The sequence below is a fragment of the Lynx canadensis genome, chromosome A2, assembly GCF_007474595.2.
Source record: "Lynx canadensis isolate LIC74 chromosome A2, mLynCan4.pri.v2, whole genome shotgun sequence".
Lineage (NCBI taxonomy): Eukaryota > Metazoa > Chordata > Mammalia > Carnivora > Felidae > Lynx > Lynx canadensis.
The window spans coordinates 94,820,940-94,847,998 of NC_044304.2; the positions used below are offsets into that span (position 1 = coordinate 94,820,940).

General features: G+C 35.2%; 1 protein-coding gene across 3 annotated transcripts in view; it reads left to right on the top strand.

Annotated features, from left to right (window-relative positions):
- The window catches only part of AKAP9 (A-kinase anchoring protein 9), a 154,157-nt gene that overhangs the window by 13,881 nt on the left and 113,217 nt on the right, over positions 1-27,059 (top strand). For all 3 annotated transcript variants that reach the window (XM_030307931.1, XM_030307932.1, XM_030307933.1), the window contains exons 2-7: positions 9,134-9,361; positions 12,906-12,950; positions 22,686-22,739; positions 23,105-23,275; positions 24,492-24,647; positions 25,492-25,689. In XM_030307931.1, coding sequence (XP_030163791.1) covers positions 9,134-9,361; positions 12,906-12,950; positions 22,686-22,739; positions 23,105-23,275; positions 24,492-24,647; positions 25,492-25,689 — 852 coding nt within the window. The remainder of the gene's footprint in view (positions 1-9,133; positions 9,362-12,905; positions 12,951-22,685; positions 22,740-23,104; positions 23,276-24,491; positions 24,648-25,491; positions 25,690-27,059) is intronic.

Here is a 27,059-nt window from a genome sequence, read left to right on the forward strand (position 1 = left end):
GGTGTAATGACCCGTCAGTGTTGTCAGTCGTGCTTATGAGGAGGTGTGATAACAGTGTCTGGAGAGGCTGATGAAAGTGGCTAGGTCCCAGGATAGCTTATTCCTGGAGCTCTGCCTTCTTTCTGCTTTTTTGGGATGAGATTTGTGGTAGGTGTATAGTTGTATTATATCCTTTTAAAAACAAGTGATATTAGGGGTGCCTGGGTGGCTCTGTCTGTTAAGCATCGAACTCTTGGTTTCGGTTCAGGTGAGTTTGAGCCCCGCATCAGACTCTGTGCTGACAGTGTGGAGCCTGCTTGGGACTCTCTCTCTCCCTCTCCCTCTGCCTCTGCCCTTCCCCTGCTTGAGCAAGCTGTCTCTCTCAAAATAAATAAATAAACCCTAAAAAAAAAAAAGTGGTATTAATTCGGTTAGTGAATATTCTTTACAGATCTGTGGGGGAGGGAGACAAAGATCTTTCAAAGAAGAAAACAATCACCCATAGTCTGAACCCACAAGTAATCACTCTTAGTTTGTTGATTCTTGGTTTCTTTGTATATTTTTAAACTTAACTTGTATCATACTCTTTATGCAATTCTGGCTTCTTTTCCCCTGACTTTATCTTGAGAGCATTTTCTCACATTAAAAATTTTTTGAAAACATTTTTGACAGTTACATAATTTACAGTGTATGATTATGCAATAATGTAACCATGGACCAGATATATAATCTTTTTTTAATAATTTTATTTATTTTAAGTAATCTCTGCACCCAGTGTTCAGCTCAAACTCATGACCCCGTGATCAAGAGTTGCATGCTCTTCTGACTGAGCCAGTTGGGCACCCCATCTGTTTATTTAATTTTTTTTTTTTTTTTTAAATGTGTGAGAGAATGAGTGCAAGTGGAGGAGGGGCAGAGAGAGAGGGAGACGGAGGATCCAAAGCGGGTTCAATACAGGGCTCGAACTCAATGTACTGTGAAACTATGACCTGAGCCAAAAAGTCAGATGCTCAACAGACTGAGCCACCCAGGTACCCCAACTCCATCTTTTTTTTTTTTTAAGGGAACTGTGCAGATATTCTGAAGTTCAGAGGAATAATGCCTAAAATTGTTGCTTAGTGTACCTCTTTTTTAAGTTTATTTATTTATTTTGAGAGAGAGCATGCATGAGCTAGAGAGGGGCAGAGAGAGAGGGTGGGGGGAGAAAGAGTCCCAGGCAGGCTCCACACTGTCAGCACAGAGCCCAGTGTGGGGCTTAAACTCATAAACCATGAGATCGACCTGAGCAGAAATCAAGAGTCGGACGCCTGACTCAGCCACCCAGGTGCCCAGTGGTGCCTCTTTTTTAATCATTCTTTTTTTGTTCAACAAATACTTACTGAGCACCTATGTGCAGGGGCATCTGGGTGGCTCAGTCGGTTAAGCAGCCGACTCTTGGTTTCAGCTCAGGTCATGATTTCACAGTTCATGAATTCAAACCCTGCTTTGGGCTCTGTGCTGATAGTACAGTGCCTGTTTGGGATTCTCTCTCTCACCCTCTCTCTGCCCCTCCTGCTCACTTGCACGTTTTCTTGCTCTCTCTTTCTCTCTCTCTCAAAAAATAAGCTAAACAAACAAAAAGAACCTCTGTGAAGGCACTCTTCTAGACTTAGAGTATTATGTGGGCTTTGATTTTGATTAAAAATCCCTGCCTTCCTGGAGCTTATCATCTAGTTACCTGTTCAGAAATAAGTTGACCGCATAATCAGTAACATGATCCTAAAACAGTATTTTGATAATTTTATGTACTTAGAAGAGATTTGTTCTAAACACTAAGGTCATTCTACTTTTTATTCCGTATATATCATCTTTTTTCATTTGGGATCATTTAGTAATAGATACTGTCTATTGTATTGTTTTTTCAGTGTTTTTTTAAGCTTTTATAATGTAAAATTTTAGTTTTTCCTCCTTTATAATTGAGAGTAGGAAGAGGAAAAATGATAGGGAACAATTGAAAAAAATTCTTCAGTAGAGCCCTTAAAACTAGAAGAAACCTTAAAAGATCCTTCTAATCTACCTCTTCATTGTGCAGTTGAAGGTACTGAGTTCTGCTGAGGTCAAGTGGCTTTTCCAGCGTCACAAAGCTAGCTTATTAGAACCTCTTTAGATACAGTGGTCCAGTACTCTATTGTATGTAATCCATATACTTTTATGAAACTTTTTTTTTTTTGGTCATTAGGGAAATGCATTTTAAAGTGTATTTGTTTTTGAGAGAGACCGAGACAGCGTGAGCTGGGGAGGGTGAGAGAGAGAGAGAGAGAGAGAGAGAGAGAGAGAGAGAGAGAGAGAATCCCAAGCAGGCTCCACGCCATCAGCACAGAGCCCTCTGTGAGGCTCGAACTCGCGAAACCGTGAGATCACGACCTGAGCCAAAACCAAGAGTCGGATGTTTAACCGACTGAGCCACCCAGGTGCCCCTGAAACATGACTTTCATTCAGCAAATGTTTGTGCCTACTATGTGCCATACAATGAAATGTGTTAAAATGTGCAAAATTAAGGTGATTCCTTAGACTGCAGAATCTGTTTTCTTCTCAGACATGGTGTTCCAAAACTAATAAAAAAATCTACATTGAATGAGATTATAGTATATAAATAAGACTGGGGACTTAACAAATATAAAGTTCTGAGGTCTTTACCATATCTGATATGTTGGGGGCTATTTGGCACTGTTATTTGGAAAATATGCTTCAGAGCATCCTTAAAATGTTGCTTTTGTCTTCTTTGCTTTTCAGTTGCCCTACATACAAATTGTCTTTGGGTCAACTGTTGTAATCTTCTTTTTGTTTCCATAGTTAGGCCCCTGGAGTTTTGTTGTAATAGTTTGTACAGCATTCTTGTGCAACATTCATTAAGGAATATTAAAAAGGTTTAAAGGCAGCACTGACAAGTACCAATAGTCACCATAATTAGAATTAATTAGGATTTCTTAAATTTTCTACAGCAAAAATAGAAAATGGCTCAACTTACAGCTGTTTTTGGAAACTGGAGAGACTAGATAACATTCAAAAAATATTTTATAATGTTCTCTTTGGGTGTGTGTGTGTTGTTTTGGGTGTGTTTTTCTCCCAGTCTTGTCAAAAAAGTGTTTGTTGGTTTGGTGATTTCGTATATTCATGCCTTTAAATTTAGCATTCTGGGATTTAACGTTTATTTATTTATTTATTTTTTTTTGGGGACAGAGAGAGACAGAGCATGAACGGGGGAGGGGCAGAGAGAGAGGGAGACACAGAATCGGAAACAGGCTCCAGGCTCTGAGCCATCAGCCCAGAGCCTGACGCGGGGCTCGAACTCCCGGACCGCGAGATCGTGACCTGGCTGAAGTCGGGCGCTTAACCGACTGCGCCACCCAGGCGCCCCTAGCATTCTGGGATTTAAAGTATAATGACAAACGAGGAAGGAAAAGGAACTCAGAATGCATGGAATGTAAATTGGCATCATGGAAAAACTCCTGGATTTGGAGTCAGGTGTTCTTGTTCTCTTTTGCCACTTAACTGATTATGATCTTAGGCAAGTAATGCCTATTTGTCTTTAAATCTCAGCTTCCACATTCTTTTTTTCTAGTCGGATATTCCCTGACCTCTCCCTACATCCGCGACCATATTAGGTCTTTCCATCGTAGGCTTTCTTTAGTACCTGTACTTTTTTTCAGAGTGCTTTTTATCTCTTGAAATGTTATATTTCTGTGTTTATATATATTCTTCCTACCTCGATTAGAATTCATAGCAGTACTGTTTGTATCTATTTGATTCATTACTACCTGCTCTGCCTTTAGCACAGTGGTGGATACATGATAGGCAGTCAATAAATATTTTTTAAATAAATGAACTACTTAATACCTGTCATACGCTGAGTAATTTCGTTCACAGATATAAAATTCCACAACCACACCTCTTACAGAAAGCCTTCTTTGAGGAAATCAGGATATGAGAGGCTCCTGTACCATCTCTTTAAAGATGTATATATGGGAGTACTTTTGTTCATGAAATTTTACACAAACTTTTGTTTCTTACAACTCAGTGAAGTAATGGGCTGGCCTTGACTAAAAGATCATACTAGTAGGACTATATATTTTGATTCATGTCTAGCACCGTGCCTAGCACATGATAAACACTCAATGAATACTCAATAAACAAATATTACAATTAGTAGTTTTTTTGAACTGCCATTATAAAAACTTGACATGTGTTTATACCACATTTTTTAAGTTTCTTGTTTTATTGAGAATGATTACTTATAAAAATTGAACTTAAGGAATAAATTATCAGTCATTTTTGTTTACTCATTTATTCATGTTCTAATTAAAGTAAGATACTTGCTTGAGATCTGAATTCGTTTTGAAAGACAAGTGTATGTGGACATAATATCTTTCCAGTAAATCTTGCAACTATTTCTGTGCCTACATATGTTAACATTTTTATAATTGGCTTCCAAATGACAAACACAGATGGCTGTAGTCTGAAGTTTCAGCATGTTTTAGAATAAATGTTTTCCCAGTAATTTAAAGTGTATCATTTCAATATCAGATGATTAGCTAATTGAGTAGAGTTTCTGATTTTTGCTTATCTGCTAGCTTGCCACTTTACAGATTTAAAATAAAAATAGCTTAAATAGCTATAAGAAATTAGATTTATGGTATGATCTTATTCCCTCTCACATTTTTGTGAAACAGAACTCTTGCTGAAAAACAGTTGTGGGTTTTATTTATTTTTAAAACTCAAAGTATAATTAACATACAGTATTATATTAGTGTCAGGTGTACAATATAACAATTCAGCAATTCTATATATTTCTCTGTGCTCATCAGGATAAGTGTACTCTCAGTCACCTGTCTCCCTAGCCACCTCCCCTCTACAATTTCTTCTCTGTATTTAACAATCTGTCTCTTTTGTTTGTTTTCTTATTATTTTTTAAATTTTTGTTTAAATGTTTTTTAAATGTTTGTTTATTTTGAGAGAGAGAGTGTGCGCAGGGGGGAGGGGAAGAGAGAGGAAGAGTGAGACAAGCCCAAGCAGGCTCTGCGCTGTAAGCGCAGGGCCCAATGTGGGGCTTGAACTCATGAACCTGAAATAAAGAGTTGGATGCTTAACCAGCTGAGCCTCCAGGTGCCCCTGTTTTGTTTTGTTTTTTTTTTTTAATTCCACATGAGTGAAATTTATGGTATTTGTCTTTCTCAATCTTATTTTACTTAATATAGTGCCCAGGAGGTCCACCCACATTGTCTCAAATGGCACAGCTAATTTTTTATGGCTGTGTAATATTCCATTGTATATATGTGCCACATCTTTCTTATCCATTTGTCTATCAGTGGACTCTTAGGTTGCTTCCGTATCTTGGCTATTGTAAATAATGCTGCAGTAAACATAGGGGTGTATATATCTTTTCAAATTACTGTTTTTATTTCCTTTAGGTAAATATCCAGTAGTGGGAGTACTGGATCATATGGTAATTCTATTTTTAATTTTTTGAGCTACCTCCATTCTGTTTTCCACAGTGGCTGCATCAATATGCATTCTCAGCAGCAGTGCACAAAGGTTTTCATTTTCTCCACATCCTTGCCAACACTTGTTGTTTCTTGTGTTTTTGATTTTAGCCATTCTGACAGGAGTAAAGTGATATCTTATTGTTGTTTGATTTGCATTTTCCTGATTATTAGTGATGTTGAGTATATTTTCATGCATCTGTTAGCCATGTATATGTCTTCTTTGGAGAAATGTCTCTTCATATCCTCTGTTCATTTTTAGTCAGATTGTTTTTTTGGTGTTGAGTTGTATAAGTTCTTTATACATTTTTATGAAACAGAACTCTTGCTAAAAAGCTATTGTGGGCATTATTTTTGAGAATTAATTTTGTCTTGTTTTGTTTTTTGCCTGATGGAGGAAGAGATGGAAAGAGGGATGATTTTGTGTTTTAAATCATTTAATTGCTAATTTTATTTCTAAGACCATGGAACTTTTTTATATAGTAGAATTAGATATGCGTATTATGTCATCTTAATTGTCTGGTTCTGTGGATCAGTGCTTAAAATGATTGTTTAGTGGTGACTTTTTGTAAAAGATAAATTATCTTTTTTTTCACTCAATGTGTATTTTTTGAGTACTCTTCTAGACTTTGAATATATAGCTGTGAGGAGAACAAAAGTCCTTACCCTTATGCAGTTTACCTTCTGATTAATTGTTCTGAAAATATAGTATGACTTCATATTATCAGTAAAAGACCCAAAACAGTGTCTTGGTAATTTTATGTTCTTAGAAGTGAAGTGATTTGTTCTGAACACCATAATAGAACCATTCTACTTTTTAAACAAAAAATTTATTTCTTTTAAGTAACCACTATCCCCTATGTGGGGCTCAAAATCTCAACCCTGAGATCTAGAGTCTTGTGCTCCTCCAGCTGTGCTAGCCAGGCACCCCAAGATCCATTTTACTTTTAATCCATATCTGTCTATTAATAACTTTTGCATTTGGGTTCATTTAGAATTGGATACTGTTGTCTCAGAGGTGTTTCTTAAAAAATAAAATTTTTTATAATGCAGTTTTAGTTTTCTCCTTCGTACATAGAAATAAATATTAAATATAAGGGTGCCTGGGTGGCTCAGGTCATGATATCACGGTTTGTGGTTCAAGCCCCACGTCGGGTTCTGCTGACAGCTCAGAGCCTGGAGCCTGCTTCGGATTCTGTGTCTCCCTCTTTCTCTGCCCCTCCCCTGCACGCACTCAAAAATAAAGAAACATTTGGGGCGCCTGGGTGGCGCAGTCGGTTAAGCGTCCGACTTCAGCCAGGTCACGATCTCGCGGTCCGGGAGTTCGAGCCCCACGTCAGGCTCTGGGCTGATGGCTCAGAGCCTGGAGCCTGTTTCCGATTCTGTGTCTCCCTCTCTCTCTGCCCCTCCCCCGTTCATGCTCTGTCTCTCTCTGTCCCAAAAATAAATAAACGTTGAAAAAAAAAAATTTAAAAAAAAAAAAATAAAGAAACATTAAAAATTTTTTAAATATTATAAGTTATATGTGTGTGTGTGTGTATGTATATATATGTATATAAAACAAATGGGAATTTCAAACAAAATTCTTCATCTTTGTCTTTATGTCTTCTTCTGGGTATATTTTCTAACACAACGTGGAATTTTAAGAAGTTTCTGAAGTTGAACTTAAATATTAAAAATGTCATTATTAACATTTTTCTTAGTTTTGTGCTCTCTGCGGGATCTTTTTAAAATGTGCCTAGACTTTGATTCTATTTACAGATAATATATAATAGTGTTTCAGTTCGTTTATTTTTAATGGAGGATTTGCTATCCTCCAAAGTAGTTTAAATGCATTCCAGCAGCTTACTAATGTACAAATAGAGGCAACTGGTCTTGCATCTGTTCCTTAAGCAGGCATGAAGTAGGAAAACAGGCTAGTTGCTAAATAACTGGGGAAAAATTTTTTTAATGTGATCTATTTTTACATTCTACAAAGTCAGTGATTGATATTTCCGATTTATGAATTAGACATATTTATTAAGTAATCACTTTTATATAGGTCATGCTTTTCTTCATCAGCAACAGACAAAATAAATATAAAATACGCTGTATGTTATTCTTTGGGTTCTGGTATTTGTCACATATTTTGATAGTTAATATCAGCATCATTATTAAGATTGCTTTAATACCTCATATCACATATGTGCTTGGTCTGAGTAGTTATATAATTAATATACTGATACTATATTTCTTCTTTTTAAGACACGAAGGGGTTTACACCTGTTCCTATGCTTTTGTTTCTTTCCTCTCAATGATCAAATAGCTCAAATTAAATTTAATAATTGGTGGTTAGTAGTTGCTTCATATAAAATTTAGAAAATTTGTTGCATAAAAAAGCAAATTTTGAATAAGTATAAGGAAAAATACCTGTAATCTCCAATCTGGAGAGATACCAGAGTTGTGGCTATATTCTTTCAGAATTTATGCCTATGTGTATAATGTTATTAAAATTCAAGCTAGTTAGAATTGTTGAAGGCTGTGTCTTTGTTGAAAAAGAGAAAAAGATGGACACCATTTTCATTTTATTAAGAAACGGTTCTATTGCATATTATTTTATATATACTACTGTCATAAACATGTTATTTTTTCATGTTTTTTGTATAAACATCATTATTATTGATGATTTACATTAATATTGCTTTAATTGAGTTAATCCAGTATTGCCCAAAGTATGTAATGCATACTTCTGATTTTAGGTGGTGACAAGATATTTTAGGTGATATCCTGATTCAGTATTAAATAATAGTGAATAGTACTGTAAGAAAGTTAATACCTTTCTAGTTTTTTTTTTTCATCCCATCTGCTTACAATAAGCCAAAAGTCTATTTGCTCACATATCCTTAATATTCCTTTAACACTTGCCTGTTGCTCTATAACCTTCAGCAGTAATAACTAAAATTTTAATGTAGTTTTATTTTTCATTACGTTCATTTCTGTTTACTGTTTTATTTAAGGAAATCACAAGTAATACTAGCTTTTAATTTACACCAGGATAGAAAATCTCCTTTTAAAATAAATTTAGATAAGTATGCTAGTTAAAACATGTTAAGTTAATGATGAGTACAGATGGCAGTAGGACATTGCAGAAGTGCTGCTGATGATGTGCAAATGGTTAGGGGATAGGAAGCACTGTTGTTGGACATTTGAATTATTTCAAAATTTTTCCCATTGGATACAAGGCTGCAGTGATCATTTGTACAACTAAATCTTTTGCATGGACTAATTACATTTAGGATAAATTAGAAATCCCAGAAATTTCACAAAGCAAATGCATTTAGAACTCTTATCCAGAGATTGCACTCTGACCAAGCAGTGACTGAGAGTGCCTGTTTTCCCTTATTTTGCCTATCTCTGGGCTAATTTTTTTTCTTTAGACGTGACATTTTCAGTTCTCAGTATTTGAATAGCATTATTCAGAAGTATCTTACTTCTTTGCAATTCAGTAGTTATATTAAGGATTTTAATAGCTGTCCTTTATTATTTCACTGATGATTTGATCTTGTAAAGAAAGTAACTCCACAGATACTTTTTCTTGATCACCACTATGAAAAAAGCAAGTATCTCTAATGATAATGACAACTTTTTTTCTGTAGCTTGCCCAGTTTCGACAAAGGAAAGCTCAGTCTGATGGACAGAATCCTTCTAAGAAGCAGAAAAAAAAGAAGAAAACTTCAAGCAGTAAACAAGATGTGTCAGCATACCATGCTTTGAATCTTGAGCACTCACGGAGTGATGAAATGTACATAAATAGTTCTCAGAGAGTAGGAACAGCTGTGACTCCTGAATCCACAATAATCAAACGTGACGAGATCTTTGTTGAAGTAAGTATTCATTTAAATTTTGAACATTAGAATTCTAAGTGGAAAGTTGTTGTAGTAACAGTACTCATTAGCACCCTGTGCAGTTTTTGTGTGCTTGATTCAACAAACATTTGTAATACAACTGTGATATATCAAGGATTCAGCACCACGGATGCAAAGGTAGATATGACCATCTCTGCCCTTTAGGAAAGTCAGTCTAGGGGGGAAGGTAGATGTAAGATAGGCTGTGTACTCTGATTACAGCTGTGGTAACAAAAACGCATATGGTACCCTAGAATACCATGATTTGGGAGAATGCTAAATCAGCATTAGCTATCAGCAAAGAAGTAGGCAAGACAACCTCTGTGGTAAAGAAGCAGCATTCACAAAGACATGAAACTGTGTGTGATGTGATTTGGAAACTGTAGGAAGTTTAGTTTTTAAAGGATCACAGAATGATGGGGATGAGTGGTGGTAAAGATGTGGGGCAGGAGATTGCACCTGGCCCAGAGAAGGCCCTAAACAGATGCGAGTTTTCTTCTTCTCATTAATGGTGTAATTTCCAGAATACGGCAAAGAGGGAGAATTTAAAAGTGGATTGGGATGGTGGGTGGGATGAGCCACCAACTAAGACCAGGAGTAAAGAAGGTTGGGATGCTTAGGAGAAAGAGTGGTGGAAAAGGCAGATAATAATTATAATTTGGATTGTGCCCTGTTATATTTATGTGGAAACAGAAAGACTTAGATATTATTTAGGATTTGAGCTTTATTCAAGAGGTCAGGAATGTTAGAGATTTGCTGTTCATCCTAAGAATGGATCTTTTTGAGATTTTCCTACTTAGAACTTGTTGAGCATCTTGGATATGTAGATTAGTGTTTTTCATCAAATTTGGGAAGTTTTCAGACATTGTATCTTCAAATATTCTTTCTGCTCCTTTCTGTCCCCTTCTTCTGGATCTCCTGTTATGCATGTTGGTATGTTTGATATTGTTGTACAGATCTGATGCTCTGTTCATTTTTCTTCATTCTTGTTTTTATCTTCAGACTGCCTAATTTCAGTTGAACTGTATTAAAGTTTGTGGATTCTTCTTCTTCCTCAGATCTGTTAAGCCCCTCTAATGAATTTTTCATTTCAGTTATTTTACTTTTAATTAATTAATTAATTTAAAAAAATTTTTTAAATGCTTATTTATATTTGAGAAAGACAGAGGGCAAGTGGGGAAAGGACAGAGAGAGAGGGAGACAGAATCTGAAGCAGGCTGCAGGCTCTGAGCTGTCAGCATAGGACCCAACGCAGGTCTTGAACTAACGAACCATGAGATCTTGACCTGAGCCGAAATCGGACACTTAACCGACTAAGCCACTCAGGTGCCCCCTTTTTAATTTATTATTAAAAAAAAATTTTTAAACTAATCTCTACACCCAGCATGGGACATGAACTCACAACCCCAAGATCAAGAATCGTATGCTTCACCGATGGAGCAAGCCAGATGCTCCTCTTTGGTTCTAAGTTATTTCTCTTTAGTGATCTTCTCTATTTTGTAAGGCAGTATCCTTATAGTTTTCTTTAGTGTTTTAGACTTTATTTTATTCACTTAATTTTATTCACTTGACCATATTTAAAATGGCTAGGGACTGTTTCTAATGACTGCTGTTTTTCTTATGTATGGGCCATACTTTCCTTTTTCTTTATGTATCTTGTAATTGTTGAATCTGAACCTTTAAATAGTAGAATATGGCAACTCTGGTGTTTGCTATAGTTTGCATATATATTTGTTATTTTTTCTGCAAAACATATCAGTATCTGGGCTTTTCACTAGAGTTAGCATTTCCACTGCAAAGAACGTCTTGTTCACCATTTTATCCTCAGTACCACAGCTTTTAGTACACAGTATATACATTTAATCTATAGCTGGTTAAAGGGCATAAGTGAATGAACCATGAGGGCTTAGGTCATAAAAGTTTTTTTTTTTTTTAATGTTTATTTATTTTTGATATAGGGGGAGACAGCATGAATGGGAGAGGGTCAGAGAGAGAGGGAGACACAGAATCTGAAACAGGCTCCAGGCTCTGAGCTGTCAGCACAGAGCCTGACGCGGGGCTCGAACTCACGGACCGCGAGATCATAACCTGAGCTGAAGTCAGACGCTTAACTGACTGAGCCACCCAGGCGCCCAGGTCATAAAAGTATTTTTGATTTGGGGTGCCTGGGTGGCTCAGTCAGTTAAGCGTCCGACTTTGGCTCAGGTCATGATCTCACAGTCTGTGAGTTCAAGTCCTGAGTCAGGCTCTGTGCTCACAACTGGAGCCTGCTTCGGATTCTGTGTCTCCCTTTCTCTCTCTCTGCCCCTCCCCCACTCATGCTCTGTCTCTGTCTCTCAAAAATAATAAATAAACGTTAAATGTTTTTTTAAAAAAGGTATTTTTGATTTAAAAGAGGGTCACATAAGTTAGGAATCACCGAGACAGAATTTTAGAATAGGGTTAAGTTTATTTCTGTTCTTGGCATCAGTTACTACATCAAAGAGTAGGTAGGCTTAGAACTTGGTATTGAGTGCTGAATAAAATTTCCTTAAAGTCTAGGTGAGAAAGGAGTCAATGATGGTTTATTTTTGTTGAATGAATATCTAGGTCTCTTTTCTCACTTGTAAAATGAGATTCTTAGATGAGTGGGTGAACAGTAAAAGCAGTAAAAATTTAAGTTTCCTCCTTGACTCCTTCTAGTACCTATAAGCTGAGGGAAGCTTGGAAAAGCTATTCACCTCATACCCAAATTCCAGGGATGTAAGGATGAAACAGGGATGTCTTAGAAAGTGTTTTATAAGCGTCAAAGGTGTTAATAACAACAAGACTGTTATATTTCTTCAAGTTGTTATTCCTTTTCTAGCATCAAGATTTGATGGTTTTTTTAACCTTTTTTTTTTTTTTAATTAATCTCTAGGTCCAACATGGGGCTCAAACTTATGACCCCGAGATCAAGAGTCATGTGCTCTACCAACTGAGCCAGGCACCCCAATGACTTTTCTTTTTGGAAAAATTGAACCCTTTTGACTAACATTTTAATAAAGATCTTTTATTTAAAAGAGACGTAAGAATTTGAGGGATGATACCTTATTTGGTGCTTTTGTCTTACAAATGATTTGTATGTAGTGTATGTATGACTCTGTGTGAAAGAAAGTACCTCTTGATACATTTATATTTAGAAAAATGCCTTGTGATAAATAGCATATGTGTTATATAGCCATTGTGATTCATAATCAGAGTGAGAATTTTACAGGTTTGGGGCACCTGGTTGGCTTAGTCAGTAGAGCATGTGACTCTTGATCTTGGGGTTGGTTGTAAGTTCAAGCCCCACCTTGGGTGTAGAGCTTACTTAAAAAAAATGAATAAAATAAAATCCACATACTTTAAAAATTTTTTTAAAGGTTTGAATAATTTTTACTAGTTTTTTTAGTGATATTTTTATGTGAGTTTTCCATCATATGTTACTAATACTAATGGGTTAATAGAGTACAGTGGGAGGGAAAAAAGACCTTAATCTAATCGATTTTTACTTTTGTTTTAGCCAGAAAGTGAAATTTCAACTACAGCAGATGATTATAGTTCAGAGGTAAGAAAAATTAATACTATGTATGATTGACTTTTTATATTGATTTTGAAACTTCTTGATTATTAATACTTTATTTCTTGCAACTCACATGCTTATGTATTTTTATAAATATAATGAAATATAGCATAACAAAATATAATGTAAATGACCTAGAAAACCTGAAGGTTTATGTTTTTCTCTATATATTTTTGCAGATTGTTAACTAAGGTCTTAAATCTGTTTGCATAGCTTTGACCTTAATTAAATAGAGGCCTTGAGTTTCTAGGAAAGTGATACTGAGATTCTAGGATACATGATTGTCATAAGGTATCCATATTCAACACCGTAAAATATTTCATTATACAGACTATTTCACATTTTAAATAATGCTTTTTACAAATGCTTGAATTCTATAGAATTATATGAATTCATTTATTGAAATTAATGTTGCAGCAGTGATTTTTAAAATAGGTGATAACATGTAATGTAGGCATTTGTCACATTAGGAAATATCTTCTTTATGTGTTGTTAATATATGTCATATGTTATCGTTGTATTATTCTTTTAGGTATCATTGTCATTTCTTTGGTCCAGAATTTGAGAATATGGAAAATTATTCTTTACTTTAAATAGTTCGGCAACTCAGTGTATTCCATAAGTTTTGATATATTGTAGGTTTCTAATACAAGGGGGAAAAAAGACAACTTAATATTCTTAAATGAACAAATTACTGTTTTGAAGTGCTAATAGGAGTGAAAACTTTGATACTCCAAAAGTTTAATGTGCTTAAAAGCTGGGAATATACTTATTAGTAATCTGATCAGGAAAATAATTAACCAGGGTTAAGTAAATAAATTGGCACCTTGTTTACACTATATAAAGTTGCCTATATGGGAAATATCTCAGTTTAAAATCACAGCTTGCAATTCAGAAAATCTAGCCTTGAGAATTTAAATTTGAAGCTTACATATGCACACAACACTGTTTTTCCTTTTCTGTAATGCCTTATATTCTTTTAAAAAATTTTATTAAAAAAATCTTTAAGGCTTATTTTTTAGAGAGAGAGAGAGAGAACACAAGCAGGAGAGAGGCAGAGAGAGAGGGAGACAGAATCTGAAGCAGGCTTTAGTCTCTGTGCTGTCAGTGCAGAGCCCAACATGGGGCTCAAAATCATGAACTGCAAGATCATGACCTGAGTCGAAGTCAGACACTTAACCAACTGAGCTACCCAGGCCCCCCTAAAAAAATTTATTTTTATTCATTATTTTAAAATTGAAGTATAGTTGATACAAAATATTATAATAGTCTCAAGTGTACAACATAGTAATTTGACATTTATATACCTTACAAAATACTTCCACAGTAAGTGTAGTTACCACCTGTTATCATACAAAATTATTATTTTTTGAAGTTTATTTTGAGAGAGAGTGTGTACAAGAGCAGGGGAGGGGCAGAGAGAAAAGGAGAGAGAGAGGATCGGGCTCCAACTCAGGGCTTAAATTCACAAACTGTGAGATCATGACCTGAGCTGAAATCAAGAGTCAAACGCTTAACTGACAGCCACCCAGGCGCCCTTACCATACAAAATTATTACAATATTATTAACTATACTCTTTATGCTGTACTTTATATCCTTGCAGCTTATTTATTTTATAATTTGAAGTTTCTATCTCTTATTCCCCTTTACTTGTTTAGCCCATTGCCCTACTTTTCCTCCCCTCTGGTAACCACCAGTTTGTTTTTTCTCTGTATGTACGAGTCTGTTTCTGTTTTATATGTTCACTTGTTTTTTAAATTCTACATATAGATGAAATTATATGGTATTTGTCTTTCTCTAACTTATTTCACTTATCCGTGTTGTCACATATTTCATTCCTTTTTATGGCTGAGTAATCTTCCATTATACACAGACGTGCACACACACACACACACACACACACACACACACACACACCCCACATCTCTATTCATTCGTTTGTCGATGGACACTTAGGTTGCTTCCATGTCTTGGCTATTATAGGTAATGCTACAATAAACATAGGGGTGCAATAGATATTTTTGAATTGGTGTTTTCCTTTTCTTTAGGTAAATACCTGGAAATGGAATTAATGCATCCCATGGTATTTCCATTTTTAATTTTTTGAGGGACTGCCATACTGTTTTCCATAATGGCTACACAAATTTACATTCCCACTGACAATGCACAAAAATTCCCTTTGTCCCATGTTTTCAGAAACACTTGTTATTTCATGTTTTTTGAAAATAGTCTTTCTGACGAGTGTGGGGTGATAGCTCATTGTGGTTTTAGTTTGCATTTTCCTGATGATTGGTGATGTTGAGCATCTTTTCCTGTTTGTTGGTCATCTATATGTATGTCTTCTTTGGAAGAATGTCTATTCAGGCCCTCTTGCTCATTTTTTAATTGGATTAGTGTGTGTGTGTGTGTGTGTGTGTGTGTGTGTGTGTGTGTGTGTGTGTGTTGAGTGTAATGAGTTCTTTTTATTAATTCCAGTATAATGAACATACAGTGTTATATTAGGTTCAGACATATAGTGATTCATCAATTTTCTGCAACACTCAGTGCTCATAATGATAAGTGTACCCTTTAATCCCCATCACCTATTTCACCCATCTCCCTTCCATCTCTCCTCTAGTCTCCATCAGTTTGTTCTTTATAGTTAAGTCTGTTTCTTGTTTCTTTTTTTTTTCCTTTGCTCGTTTCTTTTGCTTCTTAAATTCCACATATGAGTGAAATCATATGGTATTGTTTTTCTCTGACTTATTTCACTTGGCATTATACTCTCTGCTATGAGTTTTTTTAATATACTTTGGAAATGAACCTTTCAATAGATATATCATTTACAAATATCTTCTCTCATTTAGTACATTTAGTAGGTTGCCTTTTAATTTTGTTGATGGTTCCCTTCATTGTGCAAAAAGTTTTTAGTTTGATGTAGTTTCAGTTGTTTATTTTTACTTTTGTTGCCCTTGCCTGACAAGACAGATAGAAAATATATTCTAAGATTGATGTATAAGAGTTTACTCCCCATGTTTTCTTTTAGGACTTTAATGGTTTCAGGTCTTGAATCCATTTTGAGCTTATTTTTGTGTATGGTGTAAGAAAGTGGTTTCATTCTTTTGCATGCAGCTGTCCTGTGTTTTCAGCACCATTTATTGAAGAGAATATCTTTTCCCCATTGTGTATTTTTGCCTCCTTTGTCATAGATTAATTGACCGTATAAACATGGGTTTATTTCTGGGCTCTCAGTTCTGTTCCACTGATCTATATATCCATTTTTGTGCCAGTATCATACTGTTTTGATTACTGTAGCTTTGTACTATGGTTTGAAATCAGGGACTATGTGTCCTCCAGCTTTGTTCTTCTTTCTCAAGATTACTTTCAGTTTTTTGGGGTCTTTTATGATTCCATACAAATTTTAGGATTATTCTGTGAAAATGCTATTATAGTTCAGATTGCTTTGGGTAGAATGGACATTTTTAACAGTATTAATTCTTTTGACCCATGAGCATGGTCTATCTTTCCCTTTATTTGTGTCCTCTTCAGTTTCTTTCATCAGTGCCCTAGGTATCAGTACAGGTCTTTCACCTCCTTGGTTAAATTTATTCCTAGATACTTTATTCTTTTTGATGCAGTTATAAATGGTATTTTTCTTAATTTCTCTGCTAGTTTGTTGATAGAGTAGAGAAATTGATAGATTTCTGTATATTAATTTTGTGTCCTGCAACTTTACTGAGTTCATTTATTAGTTCTGATAGTTTTTTAGTGGAATCTTTAGAGTTTTTTATATATAGTATCCTATCATCTGCAAATGGTGACTGGGCTGCAACTGCTGTAGCTGTACTGGTGGACGGGGATGGCCCCCGGCAAGGCTGGCCAAGAGGCCAGGCTGCAGCTGCTGCAGGTATGCTGGCGGGTGGGGTAGTACGCAGTGTGACTGACTGGGAGGCTTGGTGGCCACTGTCTTGAGCCTGCAGGTGGGTGGGACTCCCTAGAGCAGGAGTCACTTTGGAAGGGCCCCTGCCAGGGCAGTTGGGTTGGTTGGGGTGGGTTCACAGGGGAACGCCAGGGCAGGGAGAGTGGTGCTAGGAAGAGAGAGTGTCAGAACCAGGGCCCAGCTGTGCTGAAGGAAGGCAAGAAAAATAGTGCGTGCCAGCACTTCCATTCCTGGAAAAACTTCCTGCAGATTCTTGCCCCTGGGGCACACACCCTAAAATTAATAATTTTTTTTCACATATAATCCAGCTGCTTTTCAAACTGCTGTCTTGTCCTGGGTCTCCGAGCAAGTGATGCTGTACACTGGCCTTTTAAGAGCAGAGTCTTGGTTTCTTATAGCCTTCTGGCTCCCCCAGTTAAGCCAATTTAAAACCAGATGTTTATGGGGGCTCATATTTCCAGTGCATATACACAGTATGAGGGCTTCCCACTGTGGGGCTTGAACCCCTCACTCCTTGAGGAGGGCCTTCACACCTGTGAGATCTCTCTTGCTTGTGGGTCGCTGCACAGGAGGCTTAGTTTCTGATCGTGTCTCTGCTCCTCCTACCCTTTTCCATGTGGCTTTTTCTTTGTATCTTTAGCTGTGGAAAACCTGTTCTGCTAGTCTTCAGGTTGTTCTCTGACAATGAGTTGGGGTATATGTAGTTGCAGCCTTGGTGTGTTTGTGGGGAGAGGTGAGCTCAGGAACTTTCTACTTGGCTCTCTCTCTCTTTATAATGCCTTAATTCTTCTTCTTCTTCTTCTTTTTTTAAGTTTATTCAGAGAGTGTGAGCAAATGAAAGGAGCACAAGCGGAGGCGGGGCATAGGGAAAAGGAGAGAAACTATCCCAGCCAGGCTCGACACTGTCAGCCCTGGCTTGATCCCACAGACTATATCAGGAAGTCTAGAGTCGATTGCTTAGCTGACTGAACCACCCAGGCACCCCTTTTATAATGCCTTAATTCTTATAGTGTCTTTCTTGATTAAAAGTTTCAGGTATTTTTGTTCTTGAACTGCCTTTGTCTTTGGGACACCCAAAGACTGCACAAAATGCATTTTTTTCTTTACACTACGTTGAATTTTTTTTTTTTTAATAAGCCAAATGGCTACAGGTCAGACTATCTCTTATATCCCTGTGAAATTTGGTTAAATTCATATAGCCTTTTTCTCACTTTTGGGATAAGAGAGTAAACTTTAGTTTTTATTAATATAGATTTGAAAGGTAAAAACATTAAGATTGTGGTTTTCAAGTTCTCTTTTTAAAAAACGATAATATTGGAAATTCTTGCTACAATAAGATATTTTTTGCCTAGATTTTTTAAATTATAAAACTGGTGGGTATTGTGAGGGCCAGAAAAATGTGTTCAAACTATTTATCTGTGATACCTAATAAATATGTGTTTTGAATTAAGGTACAAGTAATATTTAAATGTAAATCCTGCAAATAAAAGTTAGAATATGTTCACAATGATTCAACAAGAAATATATTCTATGTGTATAATTTCTATATATTTGCATATATAATTATATATATGTTTTATCCTTGTATGCATGAATGATTGTGTACATGAATAAATGTATACCTATACATACATGTGAAATTTTTTTCCAAACAAAAATTTCAGGAAAGATACTTCTCTTTGCTATGTGACATATCCTTTGATACTTTCTCTTTTTAATGCTGGTCACAAAAACCAAATTGAATAATGACCTATAATTTGAAAAAATAGTTTCTTAGAAGATTACATTGAAAACAGGTATTTATGAAACAATTTTTGACAGATTGGCCTGATTTCAATCATAACCCTTGTGATACTATATATTTTGGGCCTGGATTCAGAATGGTTATGCTATGACAAAGTTACATATTCACTTTGTAGAAAACAGCAGAAAAATTGATTGTGAAGTATTTGGTAGTGTCCCATTAAGATTGCTAACACGGAGGCTGGTTGAATCCATGACACTGGGCTAGTTGTGGGGGCTTTAGCCATTACTTTTGGTGATGTTAAAACTGGTGTGACTGGAGCTAGAATTGCAGGGAACTTGTAAGCCATAGTCACACTTTCAGGAGGCAGAAGAATCATCAGTAAATGAAATTTGTAAATTAAGACGTAAATTGACCCTGTAATTCTTTTCATATTGGAAATTTTAAGGAATTATCTCTTAGTATCACACCCTCCCCACCAAAGGAAATTCCTTTCTAGGAAACACATAGATTACAACTTCATTACAAATGCCAGGTTTGCAGTGTTTAATAATCTTGACTACTCTTGTTTGCCCTTGAGTATTTTTAAAATTTCAAAATTACAGTTTTTAATTGTGGGCTACGTAATTATCTTGTGTGTTATTTAAATATCACTGTCATTTTTCTGGGTTGTAGGGAAGTAAGGTAACATAAAACAACAGGGGCTTTGGAAACTTGTGTTCAAATTTCACCTTCATCACCTCCGTGGTGTATCAACTGGGGCCCATCAGTGAAACTCTGAAGTGTAGTTTTTTTCATCTGTAAACAAGGATACCTACTTAACAGTGTAGTTGTGAGAGTTATCGGATAATATTATTTAGTATGGTGTTTAGTATATAAAAGACAATCAACAAAGGTTTTGGGTTTTTTTTACTGTTCTTCAGTAGAAATGTGCTCTTTCCACTAAGCATATGAAATGATTAATGAGAATTCTTTTAACAAATTATTCTCAAAAGGAGTTCAGAGTATGATTACTAGTTTAGAAATTTTCTGCATATAAATATGGTGTGCATTTAATTTTCTTGACTTCTTTGGCCGGTATTCTCGTTGGGTTGACTGATGGATTCAGGCTTAGAAATAATTAGATAATATTTTCCTATGACCTACCTAATAAGATCGGTTTTGAGTAAATATATACGCAATTACATATACTAGAGAAATCAGACTGGATAAAAAAGTAGCCTTCTTACAAATTAATTTAATTTATATGTAATCTGTTAAGTCCTTCATGAAGGGACATTTCATATCCAAAACACCATATTAACATGAAATATTTTTATTGATACCCTTTGAGCAGGGTTATCTGGAGGAAGCTGTGAATATTGTAGGCAACCTAGACACAAGATAGGTAAATAAATGTGCTATGCTAAGTGTGGAAAGATGAAATGATAGTAGAGCATACACTCTCATGGATTTCATGTGATTATTCAGTGCTTCTTAACCAAGTCGCTTATACAGTTCATGATATTTCTGAAATGGCAGGCTGGAGTTGGAGACATAGCCTTTAGCCATAAAGTTATATAAACTTAGTCTTCCAACTTTGACTTGGGTATGGTTTTTTGTTTTGTTTTGTTTTGTTTTAGTGTCACCTTATTTTTTTCTCTCTGCATCAGTTTTATTGAGGTATAATTGACAATTAAAAATTGTATATATATTAACTTGTGCAATGTGTTTGATATTCAACTTGACTTTCAATAAATGATTTTAGCCTTGTTAGTTACTTAGCTCCAATTTCCCCTAGGCACATTGAACTCCTGTAATTCTCATACACTTTTAGGAAACATCAGATTCTTACTTTATTAAAACATTATTAATATTTTTGAATATGTGTAAGTATAAATTAAGTATTATAAGGATATTAATAGTCTGTCTTTAAATTAATGTCCAGTGAAAGGAAAAAGTTTTGGTGTGAAGGCCATTTTATGGTTATAAAAAAGATCGTCCTCTGAATCTTTCTGAATAGCAGTATTTTTATGAGGTGACACTTACCTCTACAGAACATTTTAAAATTTAAAATGTACCTGACTTGTACTTTCCCTAGTCTACATGTTATCCATGTAAATTGAGTAAATCTGTGAATTCAGGAAAAATATATTAGTACAGCCTAAAGGTTTAAGTAACTTTGACAAATGCCACAGTAAAAAAAGGAGATTAAGGGAAGTTTAGGCTTTTCTTTAGCTGAAGGAGTTTGTCAATCTAATCTTCATGTTTCACGTTATTAATTTACTTTCATATTACAGTTTACCAAGTATGGTGTTAGAAGACTAATGTAAGAAGGGATGAATGCTCTATCCTTTAGGTATCAATAAAATATTATCCACATTAAAACAATAGAATAATTTAATGTTAACTGTTAGTGATTCCAATATTCTGAGTATTTCTATTCTAACTTCAGAATATAGTTTATTTTAGTTTAGTGCTGGTGAATAATCTTTTACCTATTTACATGGTATTAAATTTTTAAAATTTATTAATACTGATTTTTATGTTTATTATAAGAACATGTAATTAAGTTTTGAAAATGGTCTTGTATTTTAAGAAGCCAATACATACGAGTTTTTCAAATGTAGTTTTGCTTAAGTTAGATAAAAATTAAGCTGAACATTGGCTGTATAATGTGTTGGATACAATTATTATAAATCAGTAACTTACTACAGAGTTATATCATCTCCACTTAAGGAGTATCCATTGCTTACTATTATATTTGAAGCTTTTCATAAAATCCATTTCATAACACTGTTACTATAAAGCAAACATTTTAGTAGATGCTTATTAAAATGCTTTGTTCCAGCATCAAGAACAGCTAATTGAAATTTAGAAGGATTTAATTGGAAAGTTACTTCAAGTGACTTGATATTAATAATTTTAGAAGATAGGATTTAGTACTCCTATCTTCTGATAGTTTTTCACATACTGCAATATTGTGTTGCCATAAAGATGAGGCTTTTTTTTTTACTTTAGTTTTAAGAAAAACCAAGGAATAAAACTCTGTTAAAGAACTCCTAAATAGTATCTTCACCTTTTTTTTTTTTTTTTTTTTAATTTTAAGTACACTCCACACCTAAAGTGGGGCAGGCTTGAACTCACGACCCCTAGGTCCAGAGTCCCCTAGGTCAGGAGTCACATGCTCTACTGAGTGAGCCAGCTAGGTGCTGCAGTGCTTCCACTTTTTAAAGGGATGTGGTTCATACCCTAATTCTGGGATATCCTGTCCTATATACTTCAGCAGTAAAAATTTCATTATCTTGGATTCTATTAATGTAGAATTCTATTCTATTAATTCTATTAATGTAGAATTGTGAATAATTAAGATGTAAGCAGGAATAAAGTTCTTTTGTGCACTGTTGGGGGGAAGGAGGAAATTGTTAAATAGATTAATTGACCTGAAATTAATCTCCCACCAGGTCAACCCAGGAGACGTACTCTGTCATCCTTCTTCCTCCCATCCCCAAATGTTTGTGGTAGAGGCAGTAATATGTTATGGAAAATCTCTACATCAGTTAGAGTTGGCATGGCTGTCATTTCCCCAGGGAAAAGTTGGGGGAGTGTTGTTTACCTCTTCATCTCATACCCTTTGACCTGATTACCAACCTTCAGTGAATTTGCACAAGCAAATGATTTTACTTTAAAATGAATAGAGCTTAATCAAAAAACAATTATTTAAATGATTATAAGGGAGCATTTTGTAGAAGAGGATTTTAGTAACTTGAGGTCTATAATTCCCCTTCTGAAGACAAAATATAAACTGCACTTAGAACTTTGATTCATGTAAACAAAAATGTATAGTACAGTGTCTTCTGCATTGTAAGCCCTCAAGTGTTTTAGGAATCATTGGAATTTGAAACGATCATAATGTCTTTTATATATTTAAGTTTAATCGCTGTATCTGTTTTTGCCAATGAGGCATTTTCCCTATCCATAAAATATGCACGAATACAGTTAGCAGAATTATAATTGTTAGCTTTAAATAAAGTTCTATCTAAAATCATAATATATCAGGAAATTGTTTTTGTACAGGTAAATGGTTGCAGTTTTGTGGTGAGAACAGGAAAGCCCACAAATTTATTAAGGGTACAGTATTTAAAACTACTTATGATACTAATGTTTTACACTATCAAAAACCATCTGGCTTACTAACAAAGCTGTTTCCTGCATGCATTTCTTTCTGTGTGTGATTTCTAAATGCTTTTAATGTTTAACAAAACAAAATTAGCTGTCTTTTGTTATAAAGCTCAGTTATAACCAAATTTGTAGATATTTTGTTTTTGCTTTTAAGGTATATAGCACATTAATAACAAAGTAGGTAGTCATTCCAGTAAATTCTCAGGTGATAAGTGATATTTTAAAGTGGACTTTACTATGGAATTCAATATTTGAATCCCTCTTCCTGAGGAATGTTGTTAGTATGAATTATTAAATATCTTGGATTGATTTAGGAAGAAGAATTTGGTGCTGATGATTCTTATTCTGAACATGGAGCACAGTACAGTCAGACCCACCTAGAGATGATGGAAAATGAATTGGCTGGCAAACAACATGAGATTGAAGAGCTGAACAGGGAACTAGAAGAAATGAGAGCCACCTACGGGACTGAAGGGTTACAGCAGGTATGCCTACTTTATGTGGCTTTTGTTTTGTTACAAAAACAAAAACAGGAAATTTGAATGCTAGCATATGTAAATAGTACCTAACTTAAGTCATAGTAACTTAAGTTATCTCATAATATTCTTATACATATCATAAATAACTTGCTTAACACTAAGATTCCATGAATAGGGATAATACAATCTGGAATCTTTTGTTTAACTTTATGAGATAGCTAGGCTGAAAGCACTTCAGTAGAATAGATGTTTTTGTAATCAGCCTGAGAGAAAATATGGTGCAAACCGCATCAGAATGTTATGACTTAAACTCATTAAAAATGTCAGTGAGTCCTTGTAAAGGGACCTCTTGTGGTTGAAATGACATCTGTTGTTTGTGGCAGTCAGTTATGAAACCAAGGTGAAAAAGACCATTGATGAAGACGACAGAATACATTTTAGTTTCATCCTCTCCAGGAGCAAGTGAGAATCGAACATGTCTATGATGATGTTGCCTGGGAACAGATTGGGGCACCCCTGAATATAAAGGCACTTGTCCTTCTAGAAGCAGATAATCGATAAGTTAGACCTAGTGTATTTTGTTCATCAGGTAATTTTTTTTAAGTTGTTTTGGAAGTAAAACCAATTTCTGCAAGGTAATTTTTTCAAATATGGATGAGATTGCTTACAATTATAATCTGCCCAGGCACCTGGTTGAGCATTCGACTTAGGCTCAGGTCATGATCTCACGGTCTGTGATTTCGACCCCTGCATCGGGCTCTGTGCTGACAGCTCAGAGCCTGGAGCCTGCTTCAGAATCTTTGTCTCCGTCTCTCTCTCTGCCCTTCCCTGCTTGTGCTCTGTCTCTGTCTCTCTAAAAAATAAATAAACATTAAAAAAATTTTTTTTTAATTATAGTCTGACAATGCGTTTTGTATATTTTTGAATAGTTGCCTGTACTAATAATCAGTTTTGTTCTAAAAATAAGTCTGGCAGGGGCACCTGGATGGCTCAGTTAAACATCTGACCCTTGACTTCGGCTCAGGTCATGATCTTATGGTTCATGGGATCGAGCCCCACTCAGGTTCCAAGCTGACAGCATGGAGCCTACTTGGGATTCTCTCTCTCCCTCTCTCTCTCTGCCCCTTCCCTGCTTGCACACACTCCTACACCCATCTCTGTCTCTCTCAAAATATATAAACTTCAGAGTCTGGCACTTACTATTTTCACTGATGTCTTTTAGTTACAAGAATTTGAAGCTGCCATTAAACAAAGAGATGGCATCATAACCCAGCTTACTGCTAATTTACAACAAGCAAGAAGAGAAAAGGATGAGACAATGAGAGAATTTTTAGAGTTGACAGAACAAAGTCAGAAATTACAGATTCAGTTCCAGCATGTAAGTATTACTAATAGAACAAAATTTATTAGATTTTTGGTAGTGAAGTTTTTAAAAAATGCTCATGAGTTTTAAAACAAATTTAAACTTAAAATCACATCTGCTTATAATGTATCATGTTGGAAAAAATAACAAACACCTGTTATTATGTTAACCAAGAATTTAACTAGTTCTTTTGTGGTTTCTTTGCTGTTATTTTCTTTGTTCATCCTCGTCTGTATACTGAAAGCCTACAATATCTTTTAAGTCTGATGGGTGGATTTTTGCAGAAATTAACATGTAGCCACATCCTACCTTTGCCAACCCTGGTATGATTTTATTTTATTTTCTAAAATGGTAACCAGACAGAATATATTCCATTTACCTTTAATCAGAGCCATAAGAATGTAATTGTATTAATCAAGGTTTCTGATGGCAAGTACAGAAAATAATTTGAGATAGGTTAAGCAAAAGGGAGAAATTTAAATACAGGCTTATATTACAGAATTCAAGGTGGAAATACAACCAGGCCTCTGAAAGGGATTGGAATCAGAAACTAGAAGGATATCAGGAATCCAGGAAGTACTGTCTTTCAGGCCCCTTTTCTTTCTGTAGGTCTGCCTTAGTCTTCCCTATTTTATTAGACTTTTTCTGCTTTGTCATGGGATAATCTTACTGTTCAGCTTGTATGATGTGCCCATAATCATCTGATAAGCCATGACAGCATGTTTGCTTGGGTTTCAAGCCTATGAATCTAGCAGATTTCCCAGAGAGCAATTGTGAGCTGAGTAATATCCCAAAAGATGCCTATTCCCTAGCGTAATCACTTCAGAATTTAACTTGGGGGTTTCTTTCTGTTTTTAAGTTACAGGCTAGTGAAACTCTGAGAAACAGCACTCATAGTAACACAGCTGCAGATTTGTTACAAGCCAAACAACAGATCCTCACTCATCAGCAACAGCTGGAAGAACAAGACCATTTATTAGAAGATTATCAAAAAAAGAAAGAAGACTTCAAGATGCAAATTAGTTTCTTACAAGAGAAAATTAGAACATATGAAATGGTATGTTTATTTTAAGGAAGTTAGCCAATGTACAGCAGCGTTATAATTGAAGTTTTTTATGCAAGTGTTTATATTTTTTGTTATGTACATGAATTACAAAATTTCATAATTAAGAAATGTTCTTTATATAAAACAACTTATTTCAAAAGCAATTGGGAGTCTTACAATAATAGTTTTTAAGATAATACTAATTACTGAGTTCCTTGGAAGTGATCAGCCTATGTTAAAGTGAGTTCTCAGGAGAATCTAAATTTATAAACATAATTAACATTCTTTTTTTCTTTTCATCTATAAGTATTTCTACTCATTTTACCAGTGGTTATGAAATTCTGAAAATATTTCCAAGAAAAAATGAAATTTTATAGATTTTAATTAGAAAAAAATAGTGGATTCTCCTTTCATGATAGTTATGTTTTATAAAGTTGCATGGAATACTTATTTAGCAAATAAGTGGTAATAGAGGAAAAGGGGAGAAATATATATAATTTACATATTTATATTTGTTTTTATGTATGAACACACATATGTATTATATATTATGTATAAATATGTAAATATGTATGTGTGTATGTGTTTATATACACACATATGTATTCTAGAGAATATATTTATATATATATAGATACACAACATATCTCATAAGATTATAATCTTAAATCCTAAAAGTCACTCATCCCTGTAGGTTATATTTTATTTGTTTTTCAAAAGAGAAAATGGGGTTCACCTATGTTAAATGACTTGACTGAGGGTACCCTACTGACACTTGTCAGACTTGTGATTCAAACCCATACAGCTGGCCCAGAGCCATATTTCTTGTGCTTTACTGCACTGCCCCCTCTTGCCTCCGTCCTCTTCACCATCCATGTTTTCCTAATAAGGTCTGCCTTCATAAAGGAAGTGACTCAGGGTAGGCTTTAGGAGGAGAGGATATTTGAGGCAGGTCTGGAATAATCTCTCTCTAATTATATTTCATTTTCTCAGCAATAGTTCTGTGTGGCACATAGTAGCTACTCAGTACTCATTTGGTAAATAAGCAAATACATTATGAATCTGAACTGATAGAGATAGGAAGGACATTTTAGAGGGGGAGTGTACATAAAGACCCAGGACAAAAGATGTTAAAAATAGATAGGTAGCAAAAAATAGTTTAACCAGAAATAGTCTTTGAAAGTCAGCCTTTGTAGCGGCACCTGGGTGGTTCAATTGATTAAGTGTTCAACTATGGCTCAGGTCATGATCTCACAGCTTGTGAGTCTGAGCCCCACGTCGGGCTTTGGACTGACAGCTCAGAGCTTGGAGCCTGTTTCGGATTCTGTGTCTCCCTCTCTCTTTCTGCTCCACGCCCCTCACACCCCCACCCCCCCCCCAAC